Below are 22625 nucleotides of genomic sequence, written 5' to 3'. Positions count from 1 at the left end.
TAATGTAATATTGCCCAGTAGGCCCGTCCTATGAAACTGTTGGTTACACTGATGCACAGAAGTTTGATCTCTAGTGTGGAGCTGCACAGTTGCGTGTACAGTAGCTCTTTCATATACAAGGTCATGCACAAGATAAGTCTGCTCTGCCTTGCTGTTTTGAGTGGAGTTATCGTTCCTATTCTGCAAAAGTGGCCAACGATTTTACTAATGAACAAATAACTAACACTCAGTAATACCTCAATACAAACACACCAAGCAAAAGCACCAAGAAATGAACCACAGAAATAAAAAAAAAAGAAAACGCAACTTATGAATTTCAGATCAGCACTTTATTATGCCTGTTAGTTGTCTTTCCTAGCGCTTCAGTGAAGTACGAAATACCAAACAGCTAGAGTGTGATAAACTGTGTGATATTAACTAGGGGTGTGCAAAAACTCATTACTCCAGTTAATCGCCATTGATCAGTACTCAGCTGGAAAGGTGCTCGAAGGATGGCTTTTCTTGTTTTGAAATCAACAAGTTAACGACTGATTGAACAACCTGCCGATAGATCAATACTTTTTAAATAGTACGAGTAACGCTGCATAACAAAATGGTAAATCAACAGCATTTGTTTTGCAAGGGACAGGTAACAATAGTCCAGCTGGTGTAAGGGGTTATACGACTGTGGAAGGAGGGTCGGTGCTGTGTGATGGTTGAGACGCTGCGAAACACTGAGAAAGCACTCTGGCAGGGACTCTAATGGGCAAGCTGTTGCTTCCTCATGTGGCTTGTTAAGAAGATACAAATCTGTCTTCAGCTCAGGACTATCAGCAGCCTTAACTATTTGTCTTGGCTTGAAAGATAAGTGACATTAAAATGGACATGAAGCTCTTTGCAGTGTACATTTAGAGGAGGGTTTAGTTGATCAAAAACAAAAAGGTCGGGAGGGGGTCTAGGCAAGCGGATTCAAAAGAGGTATTGGAGATTGTGATCTTCTCAGATCAGAGATGGATAAACTGAGCAGCGAGTCACCGTGGCTTACCTTGCTTTACTACGCTTTGCCTTGTTATATACAAACGTAAGGCTTTATAACGTTAGGCAATATTAAAAGAAAACAGACACCCAGCAAGACCACGATTGCATACAGAAAACACCTTTCCTTTTATACAAGTCTGCAAGATTTAAATAAATAAATAAAAATAAATATTCTTCTTCTTATTATTATTATTATTATTATTATTATTATTATTATTATTATTATTATTATTATTATTATTATTATTATTAATAGTGTAAGCGAAACTTAAACACAACCTTTCTGAGGAATTCACCTCACCTCAAACTGCGTTTCAGGTACAAATAAAACTAATAAATAAATAAATAAATAAATAAATAAATAAATAAAAAGCAAAAAAGGACTATTCCCCACAAAGCCAGTCTTGTTAAATGTGGGAAATGCAATTAAGAAGCAGCCAGCCTGGATCTTTAAAATTAAACAATCTTTAATGCAGAAGGGCCAGGCAAACTCTACTGAATTACAAGAACAAAAAAAAAAAAAAAAGATGCAACTTGAGACTCTAAGCTGCTGTCGCTATGCTGTGCATTAAGTACCAAACACATTTTTCTTTCAAAAATCATTACACAAGCTTTATTTGTGTTCAGCAATGTGATACATTCTAAATCAATATGCTACCTATTCTAAAGTTTTCAATCTTTTAGAAGTGTAGAAAATGACTGCATATTTACAACGTATATCCCCAGCGTCCTGTTTTGAGGACAGTCCAGTTAGTCGAGTCCATACAGAGCAGTGAAATTTCACTGCTGCTATGAAGCTCAACACATAGAAAATGGAGCTTTATCACCACTGAGGGTAGGAAAAGAACAAGACATTTATCATGTAAGCATCTGAAGGGCTATGTTCACAGAACTAACAGTTACATTTATTAATATGCTTTACCATACCTCTCTGTGCTTTACGATGCTTCCCTATGCTTTACCAGACCTCTCCGTGCTTTACAATGCTTCCCTATGCTTTACCAGACCTCTCTGTGCTTTACAATGCTTCCCTATGCTTTACCATACCTCTCTGTGCTTTACGATGCTTCCCAATGCTTTACCATACCTCTCTGTGCTTTACAATGCTTCCCTGTGCTTTACCAGACCTCTCTGTGCTTTACAATGCTTCCCTATGCTTTACCAGACCTCTCTGTGCTTTACAATGCTTCCCTATGCTTTACCAGACCTCTCTGTGCTTTACAATGCTTCCCTATGCTTTACCACACCTCTCTGTGCTTTATAATGCTTCCCTATGCTTTACCATGCTTTCACTGTGCTTTATTACACTTCGCTATGCTTTTACCAAGGGAAACTTTTATAAGGGTTCACAGGGAAAAACACAAGCAGGTCAAGAGGAAATCATACGGGGATTGGATTCTATGAAACTAACCAGCTTCTCAATCAAGTATAGCAGACAGAGTCGCTAGTGTAACGCATGATGTAAAAAATCCTTTAGCAGTGAACATGTCTCTACAGGAATCCAGGTGAAAATAACTTCAACCTTGTCCCATCTTCACCCATCTCTTCTCTCTTCTGCATAATCCCTTTATTGATTTCCAAACGTCAGCCGACAGTCTGGGGACTTAACCACTACAAGAATCAGAGCTGTGGAAAATGCCATTTACAACACCCGGGAGCGCTCGTGGGTACAATGTTCAAAATAAATCAATTTAAAAGCTAACAAAGAGTTCAATCTGAACCAGGTTCATCTTGGTATAAAAAAAAAGGAAGAGATGGCTGTAGCACGTCAATATCAGGGTCTACTATATTCTAAGGAAATTGCAGATGGGTGGATCACATCAATACCAGGGCCTGCTATATATTCTAAAGACATTTCAGATGGCTGTATCATTTTGAGAGATAAAAAAAAGAAAGATTATTCATTCTCCCAGCGTGCCTGCTTTACTTTCTGTAAATCACGGCAGTGCGCCAATATTTGGTTTGAAACTACCCTGTCATTAGCCGAGATGATTTAATTCAGCCGGCTGTAATAATGGTAGTGCAAAGAAAACGAGAGCTCTTTACCTTTCATGATAACAGGAAGAGGCGCTAATACTGGGGGGGCGTCATAATCCGAGCACATTGACTCCCTGCCAGCATTCGCAAAACACTTTGAAAAACAAAAAATCATTAAATTCACTTCTCACGGTTTTCTTTCACCCCAATTTGCATTTTCTTTCAATTTTTTGTATTTTTATAAATAAAATAAAAAAGCAGGTATATAAAAACCTAAATAGGCACTGATTTCTCCCCGGTTGCACAGTCGCACTGAAAGCCTGAATGTATGTAATCAGCTCATAATCAGGGACCAGTCTGGGTATGCATTTCTGTGTCTTTCTCCCCTTCTCTTAAGCCGAGAGAACGCGAAGGCTTGGAACTTGGTTTCAGGAGACTAGGTTTCAGGCCACTGCACGGTATACCAGGGGAGACTTGGGGTTTGATACAGCAACCTCAAAACTAGACCTCCCGGTCTCCTGGAACCAGATTTCAAGCCGCTGTTTCTGAAAAAAGTGGTTGTGTTCCCTCAGCTTTCTTACACCAATAAAGCTCCCATTCTCTCCCGGTCTCTCCCCTACTCTCTCCAAACCTCCAGTGTTAAACATCGCAGCTGTCTGTCCTCAAGATCCCTGGGCTTCACCTGTGCAGTAACCCACGTACGAGAGAGGAAGAAACAAACTCCATCCTCACTCCAAAAACTAGAAGAACCAGCAGCGTGACATTTGTATAATGAAAAACCCTTTCAATACCCCTCTCCTCCGCGGACACAAAGAACCTCCCATTTATACACACCAAGTTCTTGCTAAAGTCAAGTTCATGGTGAAACTGGAAGTCAAGGAGATTTAGAGATTCTGCCGCCCCCCTCCACACTGTAGCAAAGAGAAGATATAGGATGGGTCTAAATAATCAATATGTGAGGGACGACATGAACACAGGAGGGAGGAAGTCTCTTATTTTTATTTATTATTATTATTTATTTCTTAGCAGACGCCCTTATCCAGGACGACTTACAATTGTTACAAGATATCACATTATTTTTACATACAATTACCCATTTGTACAGTTGGGTTTTTACTGGAGCAATCTAGGTAAAGTACCCTGCTCAAGGGTACAGCAGCAGTGTCCCCCACCTGGGATTGAACACACGACCCTCCGGTCAAGCGTCCAGAGCCCTAACCACTACTCCACACTGCTGCCCTATTACACCATGATATCTCTTCTAAATAATTTATTACTTTTTTTTATTTTGTATTTATGCATTTATGGATATCCAGCATATTTTATCAATTTTAACTTTGGCACAGTCTCTGAGCAAGACTGAACAAGGTGGAATTTCTTTAAAAAAAAAAAAAAAGACACTAAGTGGTGTCTATCTGTGAATCACCCCCCCACCGAAACTGTTTTGAGTTGAAACGGAAAATGTCTCCGACAACCTCTTCCGTTAAGGTAACGATAGGTATTCCAAGATCAGGGTCCGTGAAACCTGACGATAGTTATTTTTAAAACCAGAAAATAATTTTAAAGTTCCAGTCCAGATTCCAGACTTTGATCAATATCGTACAGTTTGGCAGGGACGGGGTTAAATCCGCCCCTGCCAACATTCAGGTGGAATGTGGCCATTCCTGAATTAGGGAACCAAGCGCTAATTGGGGAATGGCCACGTGTATATAGGAGGAGGCTGTGTGGTCCAGTGGTTAAAGAAAAGGGCTTGTAACCAGGAGGTCCCCGGTTCAAATCCCACCTCGGCCACTGACTCATTGTGTGACCCTGAGCAAGTCACTTAACCTCCTTGTGCTCCGTCTTTCGGGTAGTTGTAAGTGACTCTGCAGCTGATGCATAGTTCACACACCCTAGTCTCTGTAAGTCTCCTTGGATAAAGGCGTCTGCTAAATAAACAAATAATAATAACGATGATAAGGATTGAGAAGATGAAACAGAATCCTGTTTTTTTTTCTCTCTAAGCATTTCATTTCAATAAGCCAGGTGATCATCAATCGTGCAGTTTTATTTTTTTCTGTGTCAGTCTCTCAAAACGTCTTCTGCCCCAATCACTCAGCGCTGCGCTCTGCATTAAACTTTAAAGAGTCTTTCCTTCTCCCTGAATCACCAAAATCCGGAGCCTCAGCATTCAGCGAGTGGGTGCGTTCTATCTTAAAGAGAGAGAGAGAGAGAGAGAGAGAGAGAGAGAGAGAGAGAGAGAGAGAGAGAGAGAGAGAGAGAGAGAGAGAGAGAGAGAGAGAGAGAGAGAGAGAGAGAGAGAGGGGCTTAAGGGGAACCTGACTCCCAAATAAAGTTGTGTTACTTTTATAATCCCGTCAGTAAATGCAGAACTAGGTGTGTTGCAGGGGGGAACAGGTTAGGGGTTACACTCTGGGGTACCTGCTGTACTTGGAGGTACAAGGATGGCAATAAGACTCCCACTGCACAGCAGTTTCGCCAATTCCAGGTTTCGTTTCAATAAGACACCCCTGAGCTTGTTCCCTAGACACACTGGGGCTAATCAAGCTGGTATTAAGACTCCTATTGCATAGCAGTTTTAATCCATTCCAGGTTTTACTGTGATCTTGATTAGCCACAGTGCAGAGGTAACCAGATCAGGTGAGTCTTATTAAACTCATAGTGAAACCACCCGACCCCGCCCAGGGGTAGTAGCCAATGAGATGCCTGGAAATAAAAAGCCAATTTTCTATGTATTAATACTACAAGGAACTCGGGGGTTAATTTGATTAGTTTTTGGATATTTAGATTCTGCAGTTGGAGATTTCAGTGTGGAGAGATTGAGTCCTGCAGGCAGGCAGGGAGAGAGGCAGACAGACAGACAAGCAGGCAGGCAGGCAGGCAGACAGACAGGCAGGGAGAGAGGCAGGCAGGTAGATAGACAGACAGACAGACAGTCAGTCAGTCAGTCAGTCAGTCAGTCAGACAGGCAGGCAAACAGTCAGTCAGACAGACAGACAGGCAGTCAAGGAGACTGGCGGGCAGTGACAACAGTTCTGTACTCTCTAAAGTGACCATGCTGTCCTCCTTTTAAGGTGATTTTGTTTACAGCTTTTTAATTGGCCGGTGGTTTCATTTTTGGCTGGAGCACTTTAGCATAAACTGGGCGGGATAAAGGTGGATAAAGGTGTCTGCTAAATAAAGAAATAATAATAATAATAAAAGGGAGGAAAAAACCCTTAGTTGGGGTGGTGCTGAGGAGGATATGCGAGTGAAGGCTAATGCCGAGTCTCCCATCCTGACAGTAACATCTCGGGCCACAGTGCTATCCTGCTACAAGAGCATATGTAACAAGCCGTCTGAATACTTATTTTGACAGACTGCAGGCATACTGGCAAAAAGGTGAAAAAAATAGAACCACACTGCTGGTTTCCTAGCCCCGAGTCCCAGGCCGGCTAAATAATTGATAAGAAGATTGATCAGCCACCTGAAGACCTTGATCCTGATGAATCTGCCGCCCTGCGGCTCTCTTGCCCGGAATGAAGACTCTGCCCCCAGGCGTGCTGTTAAATCACTGCCTGTCAGTGCCAGCGCAGACACAGGCTTTCAAATGTCAGCTCCGAGGCAGCAGGGACTTCTGCAAAGAGCAGATCTGCGTCTAATCATATATACCAGACAAAGCTGGCCCTTCCACTCCGAAGTCTTTGTTCCAACCCTGTTCTGAATTGTTTAACTGAACCAATTAAATCTCCATCTAGACCAGACCCTGGTCCTCGGGGACCCCGTGTCTTCTGGTTTTCATTCCAACTGAGCTCCCAATTACTTAACTAAACCCTTAATTGAACTAATAATTAGCTTAAATTAGGCATTTAATTGTTTTCTGCTCTTAAACAGTTGCAGATTTCATCTTAACTATGAAGTAACTTAAGAACATAAGAACATAAAGTTTACAAACGAGAGGAGGCCATTCAGCCCATCTTGCTCGTTTGGTTGTTAGTAGCTTATTGATCCCAGAATCTCATCAAGCAGCTTCTTGAAGGATCCCAGGGTGTCAGCTTCAACAATATTACAACTTAAAATCTGCAACTATTTCAGAGCTGAGAACAATTTAAACAGGTCTAATTAAGCTGTTTGTTAGTTCAATTAAGGGTTTAGTTAAGTAACTGAGAGCTCAGTTCGAATGATAACCAAGAGACACAGGGGGTCCCCGAGGACCGGGGTTGAGAACCACTCTGAAGTAGTTGATTGTATAATTTTACCTATTAAACAAACCTGGAGAGGAATGGCCCTCCAGGACTGGGATTAGACACCCCTGATCTATACTATCCGTCAGTGGACCCACAGCTTTTGGTTTTAGTCAAATAATTTTTTTTTTTTAAGTTCACGGGATGTGCGGTATATCTTCAAAATGAACGCTTCAGCATTTGTTAAGAAACGTCACCCCTGAATACAGCTTCTTTTTTTTTTATAAAGACATATTCCTCATCCCCTTTACCCCCTATCCCTCCGTCACTCACTTTCTTGTCACCTCCTCTCTTCCTCTCACTCCTGGATTTCTTTTCCACTGTTCCCATCCCCACCACCGCGGTGATGTAATTCTTTGCTGCGTTTTAAGACAAGTCACCTTTTGGTTTGTGTCGCACTCAGTTACCAGATTTCTAACAGATTTAACATATTGGACAAAGGCGGCTGCCGTCCTCGAAATCTTTACTACTTCCAATAAACGCCACCCTTGAATTATTATTATTATGACTATTATTTGTTTATTTAGCAGACGCCTTTATCCAAGGAGACTTACAGAGACTAGGGTGTGTGAACTATGCATCAGCTGCAGAGTCACTTACAACAACGTCTCACCCGAAAGACGGAGCACAAGGAGGTTAAGTGACTTGCTCAGGGTCACACAATGAGTCAGTGGCCGAGGTGGGATTTGAACCGGGGACCTCCTGGTTACAAGCCCTTTTCTTTAGCCACTGGACCACACAGCCTCCGTCATTTCAGACAAGTTAAAATAAACGCTGCAGCATTGATATGAAGGTATACAGCACATCCCTCGAACTGAAAAAAAAAAAAAAAAAAAAAAATCACCAAATCAAATCATAATTACTGAAACAAGGCCAAACATTTAAATTTTATTAATTTTATAAATTATAACCCACCCATCATTTTCACTACTACCCAAATATTTTTTTCCCTCATGCAAAGGGTTTCCCACAAGCCAGACATCACAGGCAATATCAGATATAATGGGCATGTGGTACCGTATGCAAATGATCAAGCGCTAGTGTCTGCTTCAGATCTAGAAGACCGTGCATTCATGAAGCAGGAAAGACGTTATGAAGACTGACCGCTACCGTTAGCTACTGTACAGCAGCTGCCCCCTGCAGCAGCAGGATTAGTGCAGTGAATTGCCACTCAGGCCATTAAATTAACTCAGCTCAATCAGCTGCATCCACTCTTGCTTCCTAAACGACTGCACAGCTCCCCGAGAGAGAGAGCCCGCCATCAGCCAAGCTGAAAACCAGCTCCGCTCTGCACTGCGCTTCTCTCCTTATCCAGAACTTCAAAACACGCTGCAACAAATGTGAGGATGTAGTGCTGTTGTGCCTAGTGTTTATTACTGTTTACCAGGAGGTCCCCGGTTCGAATCCCACCTCAGCCACTGACTCACTGTGTGACCCTGAGCAAGTCACTTGACCTCCTTGTGCTCCGTCTTTCGGGTGAGACGTAGTTGTAAGTGACTCTGCAGCTGATGCATAGTTCACACACCCTAGTCTCTGTAAGTCACCTTGGATAAAGGCGTCTGCTAAATAAACATAATAATACTGTGACCAGAGACCCCTAAAGTCTCTGGGAGCAGGGTAGGGGGTTAACCCAATTCCATTTTAAAATAAATTTCCAATTTCAATTCCCTTTGAACCAATTTCATTCCCAGTCCCTTTTAAGACATGGGCTTTATTAAGCAAACATGTATAGGACTTGTCAACAGCACCTGTAATTGCACAATTCAATATAAATACACTGTTGTCGTTGATAAGTTGTATAGTACAGGTGTTTGTGTCGAAGGAACTGGAATTGATATTTTAGAGCTGTAATAATTGTTCAACTGCATTCACTTGAAGTCAGTGCAATTGACAGAGAAACAGCGACTTCTAAAGTCATTTGTTGCCACCGTGAGAAGCTCATTTTGAACAGTAGAAAGCGAATTGCAATTTTGATCGATGATGTGTTGGAATTGATTCAAAGGGGAACCTGGAACTGGGAACTGATTTTAAAAAGGAATTGAAAAATAGGAACTCACACCTAACCCTGAGGATGACATCACAAGGGTCTGGAATCAGCAGACCGGTCAACTCTCCCGTACTCACCGGGAGTCTCCCGGACATCTCCCGGGACAGATTTTCTCCCTTATTCTACTGTTAAACCCCCTTATGTCAGCAAACTTTTAATGTCTACAAAATCCATGGCCGGTGCGTGGTTACTGTAATCCCAGTCTGTACCAAGCAGGGTTTAGGACCCAGGGGAGTCCTGTGGCAGGCATGCATTCAGCGCGGGAGGCAAGATCACATAACTTAGCCACGCACCTGTTTGCCCCGCCCCCGCCAGCCCAGCCCAGCCCCTTCACGATTTTGTATTTTTAAAAGTGGACAGGTATGAGATTTCAGTTTACTAATGCTCCTGTATTTTGAAAACTCAGTGTTGACAGGTATGCAGGTATGGCAAAAGTAAAAAAAAAAAAAAAAAAAAAAAAATGTTCTCAGTTTATATATATAAGTGTAGCTTTATGACCATGAATTACCTGTCAAGGTGCTGATATTCACACTTGGTTGGTTATTTACGGAATAAAATGTTTGCGTTGCAGAATAAATATTAGCAGATAGACAGAGATACAGACATCGCAGTAATTTTAAGTGCCTGGTTGAACAAATATACCTTTCATTCCCAGACAACCAGAGCGGAAAAGCGAGAGCCTTTTGTGTTTGCATTAAAACAAAATGTATTCGCTTTTAGATATGCGTGTGTTTAGCTGTGCTGTAAACTACTGTAAATATTTGCACATTGTAATTTGAAAAAAAAAAATCAATTTTGTTCAATCAGGGTGACTGAACACCAGTATTATACCAACGGTACTATCTGCATAGGCTGGCACTAAATTTCCGTCGGCGACAAAAAATAACATGCACATGGTCATGGGCCTCCCCTTTATGAATAACCAAACAAAGCTACCGACAGATAGAATCAGACAAAACAAAACAAAAACAAAAAATCTGGGGGAATTTTCTAACAGAAATATTTAAAATCCCACCATAGCAGAAACACAACGACATGGATTAAACGAATGAATTAAGGAACACAGAACTACACTGTTGTGATGCTAAAATGCAGCTACACACAGTACTGAAATGATTATTTATCAGCGCTGAAACTACAGAATAAAACGACATTAAAAAAATGCCCAGAAAATTTGGAATACAAACGTTTGTTTTTTTAACGACACCAAAGTTGCGTCGTGACGAATCCATTGTATTATTTTTCATAACTTCCGGTATTTCTCGCTATGCAAACAATGAATTGAAATATTACAAAAAACAAAAACAAAACCTACTTACCGAAAACAGCATGGAGTACACATTCAAGGTGAATTTTAACAAGTAATAATACTGAATGCTATTGCTCCATTCTGAAAAGGACGGCATGTTTGTATTGCAATACAGTTTGTACGGCTAGTTTTCCAGGCCAGCGGTGATGCGTTTTGTTGTCCGACGACCGTTTTCAATAATAAAAATAAATAAATAAACACATTCCTTTAAAATTTGAACATGTTGAAAAGTTTTTTCATCAAACTTCCGCGTCGCTGTCTCTCTCTCTCTCTCTCCCCCCCCCTTTTGGCGTCATTTAAAGAGACAGTCCCTCGGCAAAAAAAAAATCAGACACTTTCAAAGACCTTTTTTTTTTCTTATGTTGGCCGTACGGGCTTGTGGTTGCACGGTCTTGTTTGCGAAAATAGGTCAAATGCTGCTTTCTTTGTGAATTCTACACGCGGTGGCATGTCTTTGTATTCCGAACCAATACCTTAATAACAGCTGTGCTGCATATGATCATTGCATTGCAACTCTCAAGCAAACCAGTTGTATCTTTTTGATTAGACAAGTCCTAGTTGTATGTATGTATTTGTTGGTATTAAATACGAAGTGGCTGATGTGTTCGATTGCACATTTTGGCAGATGTTACTACCTGTAGGATTGTTACTGGCACTAAGGCAGCTGATTCCGCTGCTGCCAGTATCTGCACAAAACAAAATCTTAATATAGCCACCCATTTCACTTTCTCTAAAAGTCAACACAATAGAAGTATTTCTCTTTCTTCAGCCCTGATGGTGTTAAACTATAGGCAGCAGTCTTTTGGGGGCTTGTTACTGGCAGTAGAATATGTACTGGTAATAGGAAACCCCAAACAGACTGCTGCCAGGAGATTCTCGACTGGTTCTAACCAATCGGATAATTTTGACCCAAAGTAAATATTTGCCATTGTGGATATTAACATCAAGCCAGCCTGCCCAGTTGCAGTGCCATTGGCATTCCTAGGCAATTCCTGCATAACCGTGCCAGCCTTTTAAAAATGAACTAAAAGAGAGGCTTGGTGGTCTGCTGGTTAAAGAAAGGGTCTTGATACCAGGAGGTCCCGGGTTCAAATTCCAGCTCAGCCACTGACTCACTGTGTGTGTGTGACCCTGAGCGAGTCACTGAACCTCCTTGTGCTCCGTCCTTTGGATGAGACGTAAAACAAATGAGGTCCTATTGGAAGTGACTCTGCAGCAGCAGTTGTGGTGCATAGTTCACTCCCTAGTCTCTGTAAGTCTGCTAAAAGGGTAATTAATATTATTTATTTATTTATTTATTAGTAGACATCCTTATCCAGGGCAACTTACAATTGTTACAAGATCACAATCACATTATTTTTACATACAATTGCATTATTTTTACATACAATTACCCATTTATACAGTTGGGATTTTACTGGAGCAATCTAGGTAAAGTACCTTGCTCAAGGGTACAGCAGCAGTGTCCCCCACCTGGGATTGAACCCACGACCCTCCGGTAAAGGGTCCAGAGCCCAAACCACTACTCCACACTGCTGCCCTAAGTAATAGTAATAATAATAATAATAATAATAATAATAATAATAATAATAATAATAATAATAATAATAATAATAATAATAATAATAATAATAATAATAATAATGTGTGCCTCGCTCTGGTTGCACAGACTCTGGTGATTATAAAGCACTGTAACTATGCTTTTAGCATGGTGTGGTTGTAAATTATACTGTGTTCAGAGGGAGGAAGGGAAGCAGCGATGTCAGCAGAAATGGCCCAGACGCAACAGCCAGGAAGACAAACAGTGTCTCTGATAGCTGGCTGGCTGGCTGACTGACTGCTGACCTGACTGATGATCTCCATCCAGAACGCAATCCATTATCTGCAGCCTGTTTGCCCAACAGACATAAAGAGGGAACATTATCTCCAGGTGGATTGATTCCTTGATGCTTGGTTACAGAGCCAACACTGTGCAAAAGCAACGAGGGCCGTTCGAAGAGAAAATGACAGAAGAGAAAGGGAGCTCCCTCCAGTCCAGTCCAGTCCAGGGCAGGCTTGAGGCATGGAGACTGAACTGCTCCCTCCCTCCCTCACCCCCCTAAGAGAAAGGGTGTTCCCTCCAGTCCAGTCCAGTCCAGGGCAGGCTTGAGGCATGGAGACTGAACTGCTCCCTCCTTCCCTCATCCCCTAAGAGAAAGGGTGCTCCCTCCAGTCCAGTCCAGGGCAGGCTTGAGGCATGGAGACTGAACTGCTCCCTCCCTCCCTCACCCCCTAAGAGAAAGGGTGCTCCCTCCAGTCCAGTCCAGGGCAGGCTTGAGGCATGAAGACTGAACTGCTCTCTCCCTCACCCCCTTAAGAGAAAGGGGGCTCCCTCCAGTCCAGTCCAGGGCAGGCTTGAGGAATGGAGACTGAACTGCTCCCTCCCTCCCTCTAATAGCCACAGTGTCTCAATTGAGACACTTTGGCTATTAGAATCACTGTTTAGGATTTTCATGTGTCCGTCATTGAAAACGTTAAGTGGAAAATTACACCTTTTATTACCTGTGTCTATTTAAAACCAGGGAGGAAGAAATCCCTAGTTATTACTGCAAAGCCTGTGTGATGTATCAGACAGAAACAAAAAAAACAGAAGAAAAAAAAACTAAATGCAAATTCAAACTTGAAAGGCAATCTTATGGTTCGTATCTTTTCACCGTCGCACCTGCGCTCAGTCACAAAGTCAACTGTTAAAATGAATCCCAGCCTCTGGTATGTATTTAAGGAAATTGTTTGTTTGACTAAAGATCTCAGAGCTGATTGCTCAGGGACATAGCTTAAGAATGAGAGAGGGAGGCTCTTCTACTTACTGAACAGCCTCCCTCTGCTCTGCGCTGGTGGAGCAGAGCAAGAGAAAGGGAGGCTCTTATACTCTCTGAAAAGCCTCCCTCTGCTCTGTGCTGGTGGAGAAGAGAAAGAGAAAGGGAGGCTCTTATACTCTGTGAACAGCCTCCCTCTTCTCTGTGCTGGTGGAGCATAGAAAGAGAAAGCTCTTATACTCTCTGAACAGCCTCCCTCTGCTCTGCGCTGGTGGAGCAGAGAAAGAGAAAGGGAGGCTCTTATACTCTCTGAACAGCCTCCCTCTGCTCTGTGCTGGTGGAGCAGAGAAAGAACGGGAGGCTCTTGTACTTTCTGAACAGCCTCCCTCTTCTCTGTGCTGGTGGAGCATAGAAAGAGAAAGGGAGGCTCTTATACTCTCTGAACAGCCTCCCTCTGCTCTGTGCGGGTGGAGCAGAGAAAGGGAGGCTGTTATACTCTCTGAACAGCCTCCCTCTCCTCTGTGCTGGTGGAGAAGAGAAAGAGAAAGGGAGGCTCTTATACTCTCTGAACAGCCTCCCTCTGCTCTGTGCTGGTGGAGCAGAGAAAGAGAAAGGGAGGCTCTTATACTCTCTGAACAGCCTCCCTCCGCTCTGTGCTGGTGGAGCAGAGAAAGAGAAAGGGAGGCTCTTATACTCTCTGAACAGCCTCCCTCTGCTCTGTGCGGGTGGAGCAGAGAAAGGGAGGCTGTTATACTCTCTGAACAGCCTCCCTCTCCTCTGTGCTGGTGGAGAAGAGAAAGAGAAAGGGAGGCTCTTATACTCTCTGAACAGCCTCCCTCCGCTCTGTGCTGGTGGAGCAGAGAAACAGAAAGGGAGGCTCTTATACTCTCTGAACAGCCTCCCTCTGCTCTGTGCTGGTGGAGCAGAGAAAGAGAAACCTCTTATACTCTCTGAACAGCCTCCCTCTCCTCTGTGCTGGTGGAGAAGAGAAAGAGAAAGGGAGGCTCTTATAATCTCTGAACAGCCTCCCTCCGCTCTGTGCTGGTGGAGCAGAGAAAGAACGGGAGGCTCTTGTACTTTCTGAACAGCCTCCCTCTTCTCTGTGCTGGTGGAGCATAGAAAGAGAAAGCTCTTATACTCTCTGAACAGCCTCCCTCTGCTCTGTGCTGGTGGAGCAGAGAAAGAGAAAGGGAGGCTCTTATACTCTCTGAACAGCCTCCCTCTCCTCTGTGCTGGTGGAGAAGAGAAATAGAGGCTCTTATACTCTCTGAACAGCCTCCTTCTGCTCTGTGCTGGTGGAGCAGAGAAAGAGAAAGGGAGGCTCTTGTACTCTCTGAACAGCCTCCTTCTCCTCTGTGCTGGTGGAGAAGAGAAATAGAGGCTCTTGTACTCTCTGAACAGCCACCCTCTGCTCTGTGCTGGTGGAGCAGAGAAACAGAAAGGGAGGCTCTTATACTCTCTGAACAGCCTCCCTCTGCTCTGTGCTGGTGGAGCAGAGAAGGAGATGCTCTTATACTCTCTGAAAAGCCTCCCTCTGCTCTGTGCTGGTGGAGAAGAGAAAGAGAAAGGGAGGCTCTTATACTCTCTGAACAGCCTCCCTCTGCTCTGTGCTAGTGGAGAAGAGAAACAGAAAGGGAGGCTCTTATACTCTCTGAACAGCCTCCCTCTGCTCTGTGCTGGTGGAGAAGAGAAAGAGAAAGGGAGGCTCTTATATTCTCTGATCAGCCTCCCTCTGCTCTGTGCTGGTGGAGCAGAGAAACAGAAAGGGAGGCTCTTATATTCTCTGATCAGCCTCCCTCTGCTCTGTGCTGGTGGAGCAGAGAAAGAACGGGAGGCTCTTATACTCTCTGATCAGCCTCCCTCTGCTCTGTGCTGGTGGAGCAGAGAAAGAGAAAGGGAGGCTCTTATACTCTCTGAACAGCCTCCCTCTGCTCTGTGCTGGTGGAGAAGAGAAAGGGAGGCTCTTATATTCTCTGATCAGCCTCCCTCTGCTCTGTGCTGGAGGAGAAGAGAAAGAGAAAGGGAGGCTCTTATATTCTCTGATCAACCTCCCTCTGCTCTGTGCTGGTGGAGCAGAGAAAGAGAAAGGGAGGCTCTTATATTCTCTGATCAACCTCCCTCTGCTCTGTGCTGGTGGAGCAGAGAAAGAGAAAGGGAGGCTCTTATATTCTCTGATCAGCCTCCCTCTGCTCTGTGCTGGTGGAGCAGAGAAACAGAAAGGGAGGCTGTTATACTCTCTGAACAGCCTCCCTCTCCTCTGTGCTGGTGGAGAAGAGGAAGAGAAAGAGAAAGGTCTTATACTCGCAGCTAAACCCAGATATATTTGTTTCCTGTCTTTGCTCTACCAGGTGTGGACGGGACTAATCAGCGATGATATAATGGTGCAGCGAACGTCTGAGAGTACATCTTTAAACGCAGAAATGAAAACCCTGCGCACCACTGTCTGGCCCATTTCCCTACCTTCTGAATTTATGCCAACCGTACTTTGAACCCTGGCGCTTTGAACCCTTTGAACACTTTTTATTATTATTCATGGACAGGATGAAAGCCAAGTTTGTAACTCGCCTTAATTGGATTCTCTATTGGTTAAGCCCGACAGTCCTTTCACAGTCAGAAATCGTTTTTTTTTTGTGCTAAGTAGCCTTGAATACCCTTTAATAGAAATGTTTACACAGGTTTGATAAGTGGAATTGGCAATTAGCTCGGTCTATAGCCTCATCATGATAAAGCTAATTACTTAACGACTCGTTTCAATGCTCATAAATGAATTGTAATATCTATTGCAGAGACATGCTTCCCAAAGTAATATGTTGTAATTTTAAAGAAGAAATATCTATGTAATATATTCCGGCACGCATTTATACATACATTGCTGTCGGTATATATGTCCATACGTGTTTTGCTATGATTTGCATTGGGTCTGTATTTAATGACCATGTCGGTCATGTGTAAAACAACACCGAATAACTTTATTGCTAATGGTTAAGCTTTTTTTCCAGCACACTGACTCTTCAGAGTGGAAATGATCGCAATAGAAGGCTGTGTGGTCCAGTGGTTAAAGAAAAGGGCTTGTAACCAGGAGGTCCCCTGTTCAAATATGATCCCAGTTTGAAGAACGAATTAACTTAAATGCAACTCGTTATTATAATTCGCACGCGCGACAGCAGTGGTCCTCCCCCGTCTCGTGTTGAAATCCTTTGTTTGGTTCTGTATTTTCGGTGTTTTACGACATGCCGATGTTAGATTACAGTACTGCAGAATCGAAAGCTGCTGTTGCGTCATGCCTGGTTAAGAACACTTCTTGATCTGCAGGTAAATGTGTTGCGTGGCCGGAGATTCACGGTTTGGTTCTCGCCAGTGGAAAACCACCCGTCCCGCGAGGGTCTGACACGTCAATTTTGCCGCATTATCAACAAACAATAAGGCTGGCTGGAACGTGTTGCCTAAGGTAAACAGGTGGTGTAACATTTTTTTATCCAAACACACCGTGACCTTGATGTGTGTGTCTGTGATTGCAGGCTGCGGGCAAAAAGATGATGTTCAAGCCTATTTTTAGCGGGGCTGACATTTGGTTTCGCGTTGGGTTCTGACAATGCGAGCGTGTACCACTGTAGAAAGAACTGGCGAAGAAGCTCCTTCAACCCGAGGCTGTGTGGTCCAGTGGTTAAAGAAATGAGCTTGTAACCAGGAGGTCCCCGGTTCAAATCCCACCTCAGCCACTGACTCATTGTGTGACCCTGCGCAAGTCACTTAACCTCCTTGTGCTCCGTCTTTCGGGTGAGACGTAGTTGTAAGTGACTCTGCAGCTGATGCATAGTTCACACACCCTAGTCTCTGTAAAGTCGTCTGCTAAATAAACAAATAATAATTTCAAAAGTGTATTTTTCTGCACTGAAGTAAAACATCAGTTTGTACGAGACAGGCGGATGTTGGACCCCAGATGCTCGGTGCATACGAGTCTGTAAGCCTGCATTTGTGCAAAGCGGTGCGCAGGACCGTATGATGTCCTGTGTCCCTCATAAAATGGAAAATGCATAGTATAGCCATGGGGAAAAAGTGCAAAATAACATTGCAGATTTACTGTGTTAAATTTATAATGATGCAACCCCTGCCAGCCATTCAATCCTGGGACCTCCTCTCTCTCTCAGCTTCGTTTCACTGTTCTCTGATCCAGAGGCCATCTCTTAAACAATCAGATACCCCCCATTCTAGTATAATACATAAGAACATAAGAAAGTTTACAAACGATAGGAGGCCATTCGGCCCATCTTGCTTGTTTGGTAGTTAGTAGCTTATTGATCCCAGAATCTCATCAAGCAGCTTCTTGAAGGATCCCAGGGTGTCAGCTTCAACAACATTACTGGAGAGTTGGTTCCAGACCCTCACAATTCTCTGTGTAAAAAAGTGCCTCCTATTTTCTGTTCTGAATGCCCATTTATCTAATCTCCATTTGTGACCCCTGGTCCTTGTTTCTTTTTTCAGGTCAAAAAAGTCCCCCGGTCGACATTGTCTATACCTTTTAGGATTTTGAATGCTTGAATCAGATTACCACGTAGTCTTCTTTGTTCAAGACTGAATAGATTCAGTATAATATAGAGTCCTGCTAGTGTGGAGTAGTGGTTAGGACTCTGGACTCTTGACCGGAGTGTCGTGGGTTCAATCCCAGGTGGAGGACACTGCTGCTGTACCCTTGAGCAAGGTACTTTACCTAGATTGCTTCAGTAAAAACCCAACTGTATAAATGGGTAATTGTATGCAAAAATAATGTGATATCTTGTAACAATTGTAAGTCGCCCTGAGTAAGGGCATCTGCTAATAAATAATAATAATATTGAGCAAACGATGGAGGATAACTCTCAGGCAGCTCAGAATGGCGGGGGCAGTAAGTTGGCAGCTCCAGTGTAAATGATGGAATGTAATACCAAGTGGGTTAGCTTCCTTCTCTGCGTTCCCGCTTCCAAGCTGTCATTATCGGAGGATCTTTCTCCTCTGAGCCGGTCTCTCGGGAGCACATCAAGGTTCAGCTCTGAAAGAATCCATCTCTTGATAAGGTTATTGTGTTCCTATCGTTGCTCATTCATTCTCTGATGATACAATCTTGTACTATGCCTCAGAGACCAACCGGCAATGAAAGGAGCCTGTGATTAGATTTGACCAATGTCGAAAATGATTGTATGAAATTATTATTTTTTTTTTAATCCAAAGACTGAAAGGACAGACAATTTAATCTGTTCTCCAATTGTGTTTTATGATGTGTCTGTGCAGCTTCCTGGATCGAAACATTTAACCTCTAAACTTCCAAACATTTCTGATACAGAAACTAATACAGGGGTTCAATACCATCTCCTGCTCCGCCCCTCCTGCTCTGCACTGGACTCGCCTGACCTCAGCACCATGTTACTGGATCCTCAGCTGATGCACTATCCTTGCACTATCGCACTGCTAATATGTCATTGTAGATATTTTCAGCTCTTAAACAGTTACAGATTTCAAGTTACTTATAAAAAGTTTTAGCTAACTTAAAATCTGCAACTGTTTAAGAGCTGAAAACAAGTAAAAAGGTCTAATTAAGCAAATGATCAGTTCCATGAAGGGTTTAGTTAAGTAATTGAGAGCTCAGTTGGAATGAAAACCCGCAGACACAGAGGGTCCCAGGACCAGGCTTGAGAACCACTGATTTATGTGAGAGCCAGTGGAACTCACTGGTGGCTCTTTCAATCTATTCCAGTCCAGGGCTTTACTCCAACCATGTCTTTAAATTGTATAATTGAACCTAGTTGCTGACTAGTTGGAAAAAGATCCTGGTTTTCAGTACCATTGTTAGACGCAACACACATATGTGGGTGGGACCGGAGGCGGGGCCAGTTGCGCGGGGGCGTGGCAGGGGGCGGGGTCAGTGTCGGGCCGGGTGTAACAAACATGCCTAGATATCGGAATGCTCCCGTTTGAACAGATAGCTGCCAATTAAAACACAGAACTGTACTGCTGAACCTCGTCTTCTTTAATACTAGCATCACATGGGTATCCATGTATTATAAAAAAAAATAACAGATGGGCTTCTTCAGTGAGTCACAGGAAAACAATTCCATCTCGGGTTTCTGTGACAGTTTATAAACTCCACCTTCGCTCTCGTAGTTTATGACGTCACAGAAACCCTAGTTGGAATTATTTTCCTGTAACTCACTGAAGCCCATCTATTATTCTCTCTCTCTCTCTCTCTCTCTCTCTCTCTCTCTCTCTCTCTCTCTCTCTCTCTCTCTCTCTAATTTGTTTCTGTTTAGAAGTCCTCTGGAGTTGTTAATCTATTGGTGTTGTTGCCTTCATGCCCCGCGATGCACAGAGATGACAACCGATTGGACCCTGCAGGGATCTCTTTAATTATTCAGCCGGTTATTTTTACACGGCTAAACTTAGAAATATCCCGTCATAACAGTGTCAGTCAGGTGCAGCAGGGTCAACGTGGGCAGCCAGAACACGGCAATGATTCAGACAGACAGAGTCTTGCAAGTTAAATATATTGCTTCAGAAGTGTCTGCTCATTCTTTAATAATTAAAGGCAGCCTCTAATACCTTCAGGGATGCTGAATTATTTCACAGCTTGGTAACATACAGAGATTCTTGACAATGGCCCTTGGATTTCTGAGGCAGTTCCTTGTCTGAACTTTCTAAATGTTTCTCATAGTAAAAGCACTGCAAAGTGTAATAAAGCACAGTGAAAGCATGTGGATCACCATGCAAGATGCAGTAACAACAGGAAAATCCATAATACTTTAAATAAAGAGAAATGCATAATACATGATATACAGGGAAAAAACAAAAAAATGCATAATACATTAAATACAGTGGAAAGTGCATAATACATGAAATAGCAGCAACACAGCAGCTAATAGCAGATATCAGGTTTAAAGAGCATGGAAAGCAAGAGAGAACAGGTGGGTCTTGATAGTTGATTTAAAGCGAGCGACGGTGGGAGCATCACGCACCAAAGCTGGGAGAGAGTTCCAGAGAGTCGGAGCCATGAAGCTAAACGAGCGTTCTCCAAGTGTGGGGCGCTTTTGCTTGGGGATAACAAGCAGGCCAGAGTCGGAGGACCTCAGCTTGCGGGCAGGGACATAGCGGGTCAGCAGGTTGAGGAGGTACTCTAGACATGTGTGATAAAGGGCATTGAGCCCCCTGCACCTGATTTTGTTACAGAAATAAAGATAAATAAAGGTTTCTGACCAAACCAAAAATCACCCGACTCCACACACAACTTCAATACTTGAAATAAGATTTGAAACTTGTTTTTCAACTTTTGAGCGGACAGTCCCATTAGCCCCACCCCCAGATGCTCCAGTTTAACATTTTGCATCAGTACCACTTCAGTATTCTCCATATCAACATGGCTGAGGCACAGAGGCAGCAAACTGTGGAATGTTATAAATGCCAACGTTTGCAGTAGAGCAAAACACAGTGCAAGCTGCGCCATGAGAATCTGAGTAAGAAGTCTTTCAATTAGAAAAGGCACCTGGAAAGACATCACTCAAATGTTTACAAAATAAAATACTTCAGGAGCAAGAACAAAAGAAAAATCGCAACCTCAGCTACTCTGGGAGTTTGAAAATGTTATCAGAAAAACAACGAGGTGTTGACAAAGCTATACTAGAGTGGACTGTTCTTGATCTGCAACCATTCTGTGCTGTAGAAACACCTTCATTTAGGTGAGAAATTGCAAACCATCTCACTTTATTATATTAAAGATCTTTTTTTAAATGTAGTAAATATGCCCAGTTTGGAGAAATACATATTGTTATATAGAAATAAATATTAATTATTGTATTATAATTTAATGAATATTTAATGATTATTGAAATACTCAATCTACAGTATTGTTACATTAGTGTATTAATTGTGAACAAGTCTCTAAAGCTTATTTATTTAATAACTGAAACATAAAAACTTTCATGTTTTTATTACATTTTAAAAGTCTTTAAAGGTCTGAAATCTGATTCTAAACATTGTACATTACTAAAAGTAAACCAACTGAAAAATACAACACAACACTGTGTTTGTCTCTATAAAGAGGAAACAAGTTATATATTTACCAATAAAAGTTATTTCTGTAATAATCAGTACTTTTGATATATAAGTAGTTTTAAAGGATTACTGAAAAAACTTTCAGCCCTATTAACTAGTTGTTAACAGAAAATGATCCATAAATATTAATTGGAAAAACTGGGCAGTAGTGTGGAGTAGTGGTTAGGGCTCTGGACTCTTGACTGGAGGGTCGTGGGTTCAATCCCAGGTGGGGGACACTGCTGCTGTAACCTTGAGCAAGGTACTTTACCTAGATTGCTCCAGTAAAAACCCAACTGTATAAATGGGTAATTGGATGTAAAAATAATGTGATATCTTGTAACAATTGTAAGTCGCCCTGGATAAGGGCGTCTGCTAAGAAAAAAAATAAAAGCTAATTTAATTTGTCATTTTCATCTGTAGTTGAAATTAAGATTTTTTTTAAAGTTTATTATCTCTTTTTTGTTTATTTTAGAAGGATAGAACTACACTGTTATTGAATATTTTATCATCACATTTAACTTTTTTTCATAAAATTTACAAAGCTTTTCAATCGTAATTACAGTATTGTTAAGCATAGTTATATTGCATAAAACAATTCTAAGCATCACCTTCATATTTAATATATTACTTGTTAGAATCACACATACTCTTTATTTATATATATACTCTGAGCACACTCTTAAATTCAGGGGAGACGTTTAAGGAGGACAGAGATGTTTTAAACTCCTGTAAGTGGTTTTGTTCGTGCACTGGGTGTGCTATATGTCCAGACAACTTTTTAATTATTATTACTATTTGTTTATTTAGCAGATGCCTTTATCCAAGGTGACTTACAGACTAGGGTGTGAACTATGCATCAGCTGCAGAGTCACTTACAACTACATCTCACCCGAAAGACAGTGGTTAAAGAAAAGGACTTGTAACCAGGAGGTCCCCGGTTCAAATCCCACCTCAGCCACTGACTCATTGTGTGACCCTGAGCGAGTCACTTAATCTCCTTGTGCTCCGTCTTTCGGATGAGACGTAGTTGTAAGTGACTCTGCAGCTGATGCATAGTTCACACACCCTAGTCTCTGTAAGTCGCCTTGGATAAAAAGCGTCTGCTTAAAAAAATAAATAAATAAACAGAACAATGAGTTGAAGGTGTAGGCAGCAAAGATTATTGGAAATATTGCAAAGATTCATTGTCTTGGCACAGC

General features: G+C 42.4%; 1 protein-coding gene across 2 annotated transcripts in view; it reads right to left on the bottom strand.

The window, feature by feature from the left end:
- LOC117966065 (tetraspanin-15-like) overlaps nt 1–10868 on the bottom strand; it is a 69413-nt gene extending 58545 nt beyond the window's left edge. The window contains exon 1 of one of the 2 annotated variants that reach the window (XM_059008641.1): nt 10584–10868. In XM_059008641.1, the coding sequence (XP_058864624.1) occupies nt 10584–10670 (87 nt within the window). In that variant the 5' untranslated portion in view covers nt 10671–10868. The remainder of the gene's footprint in view (nt 1–10583) is intronic. The other variant, XM_059008640.1, reaches the window with a different exon arrangement.
- Nucleotides 10869–22625: the final 11757 nt, after the last annotated feature.

The sequence above is a fragment of the Acipenser ruthenus genome, chromosome 37 (genome assembly GCF_902713425.1).
Source record: "Acipenser ruthenus chromosome 37, fAciRut3.2 maternal haplotype, whole genome shotgun sequence".
Classification (NCBI taxonomy): Eukaryota; Metazoa; Chordata; class Actinopteri; order Acipenseriformes; family Acipenseridae; genus Acipenser; species Acipenser ruthenus.
This window is presented reverse-complemented; position numbering and strand designations above follow the sequence as displayed.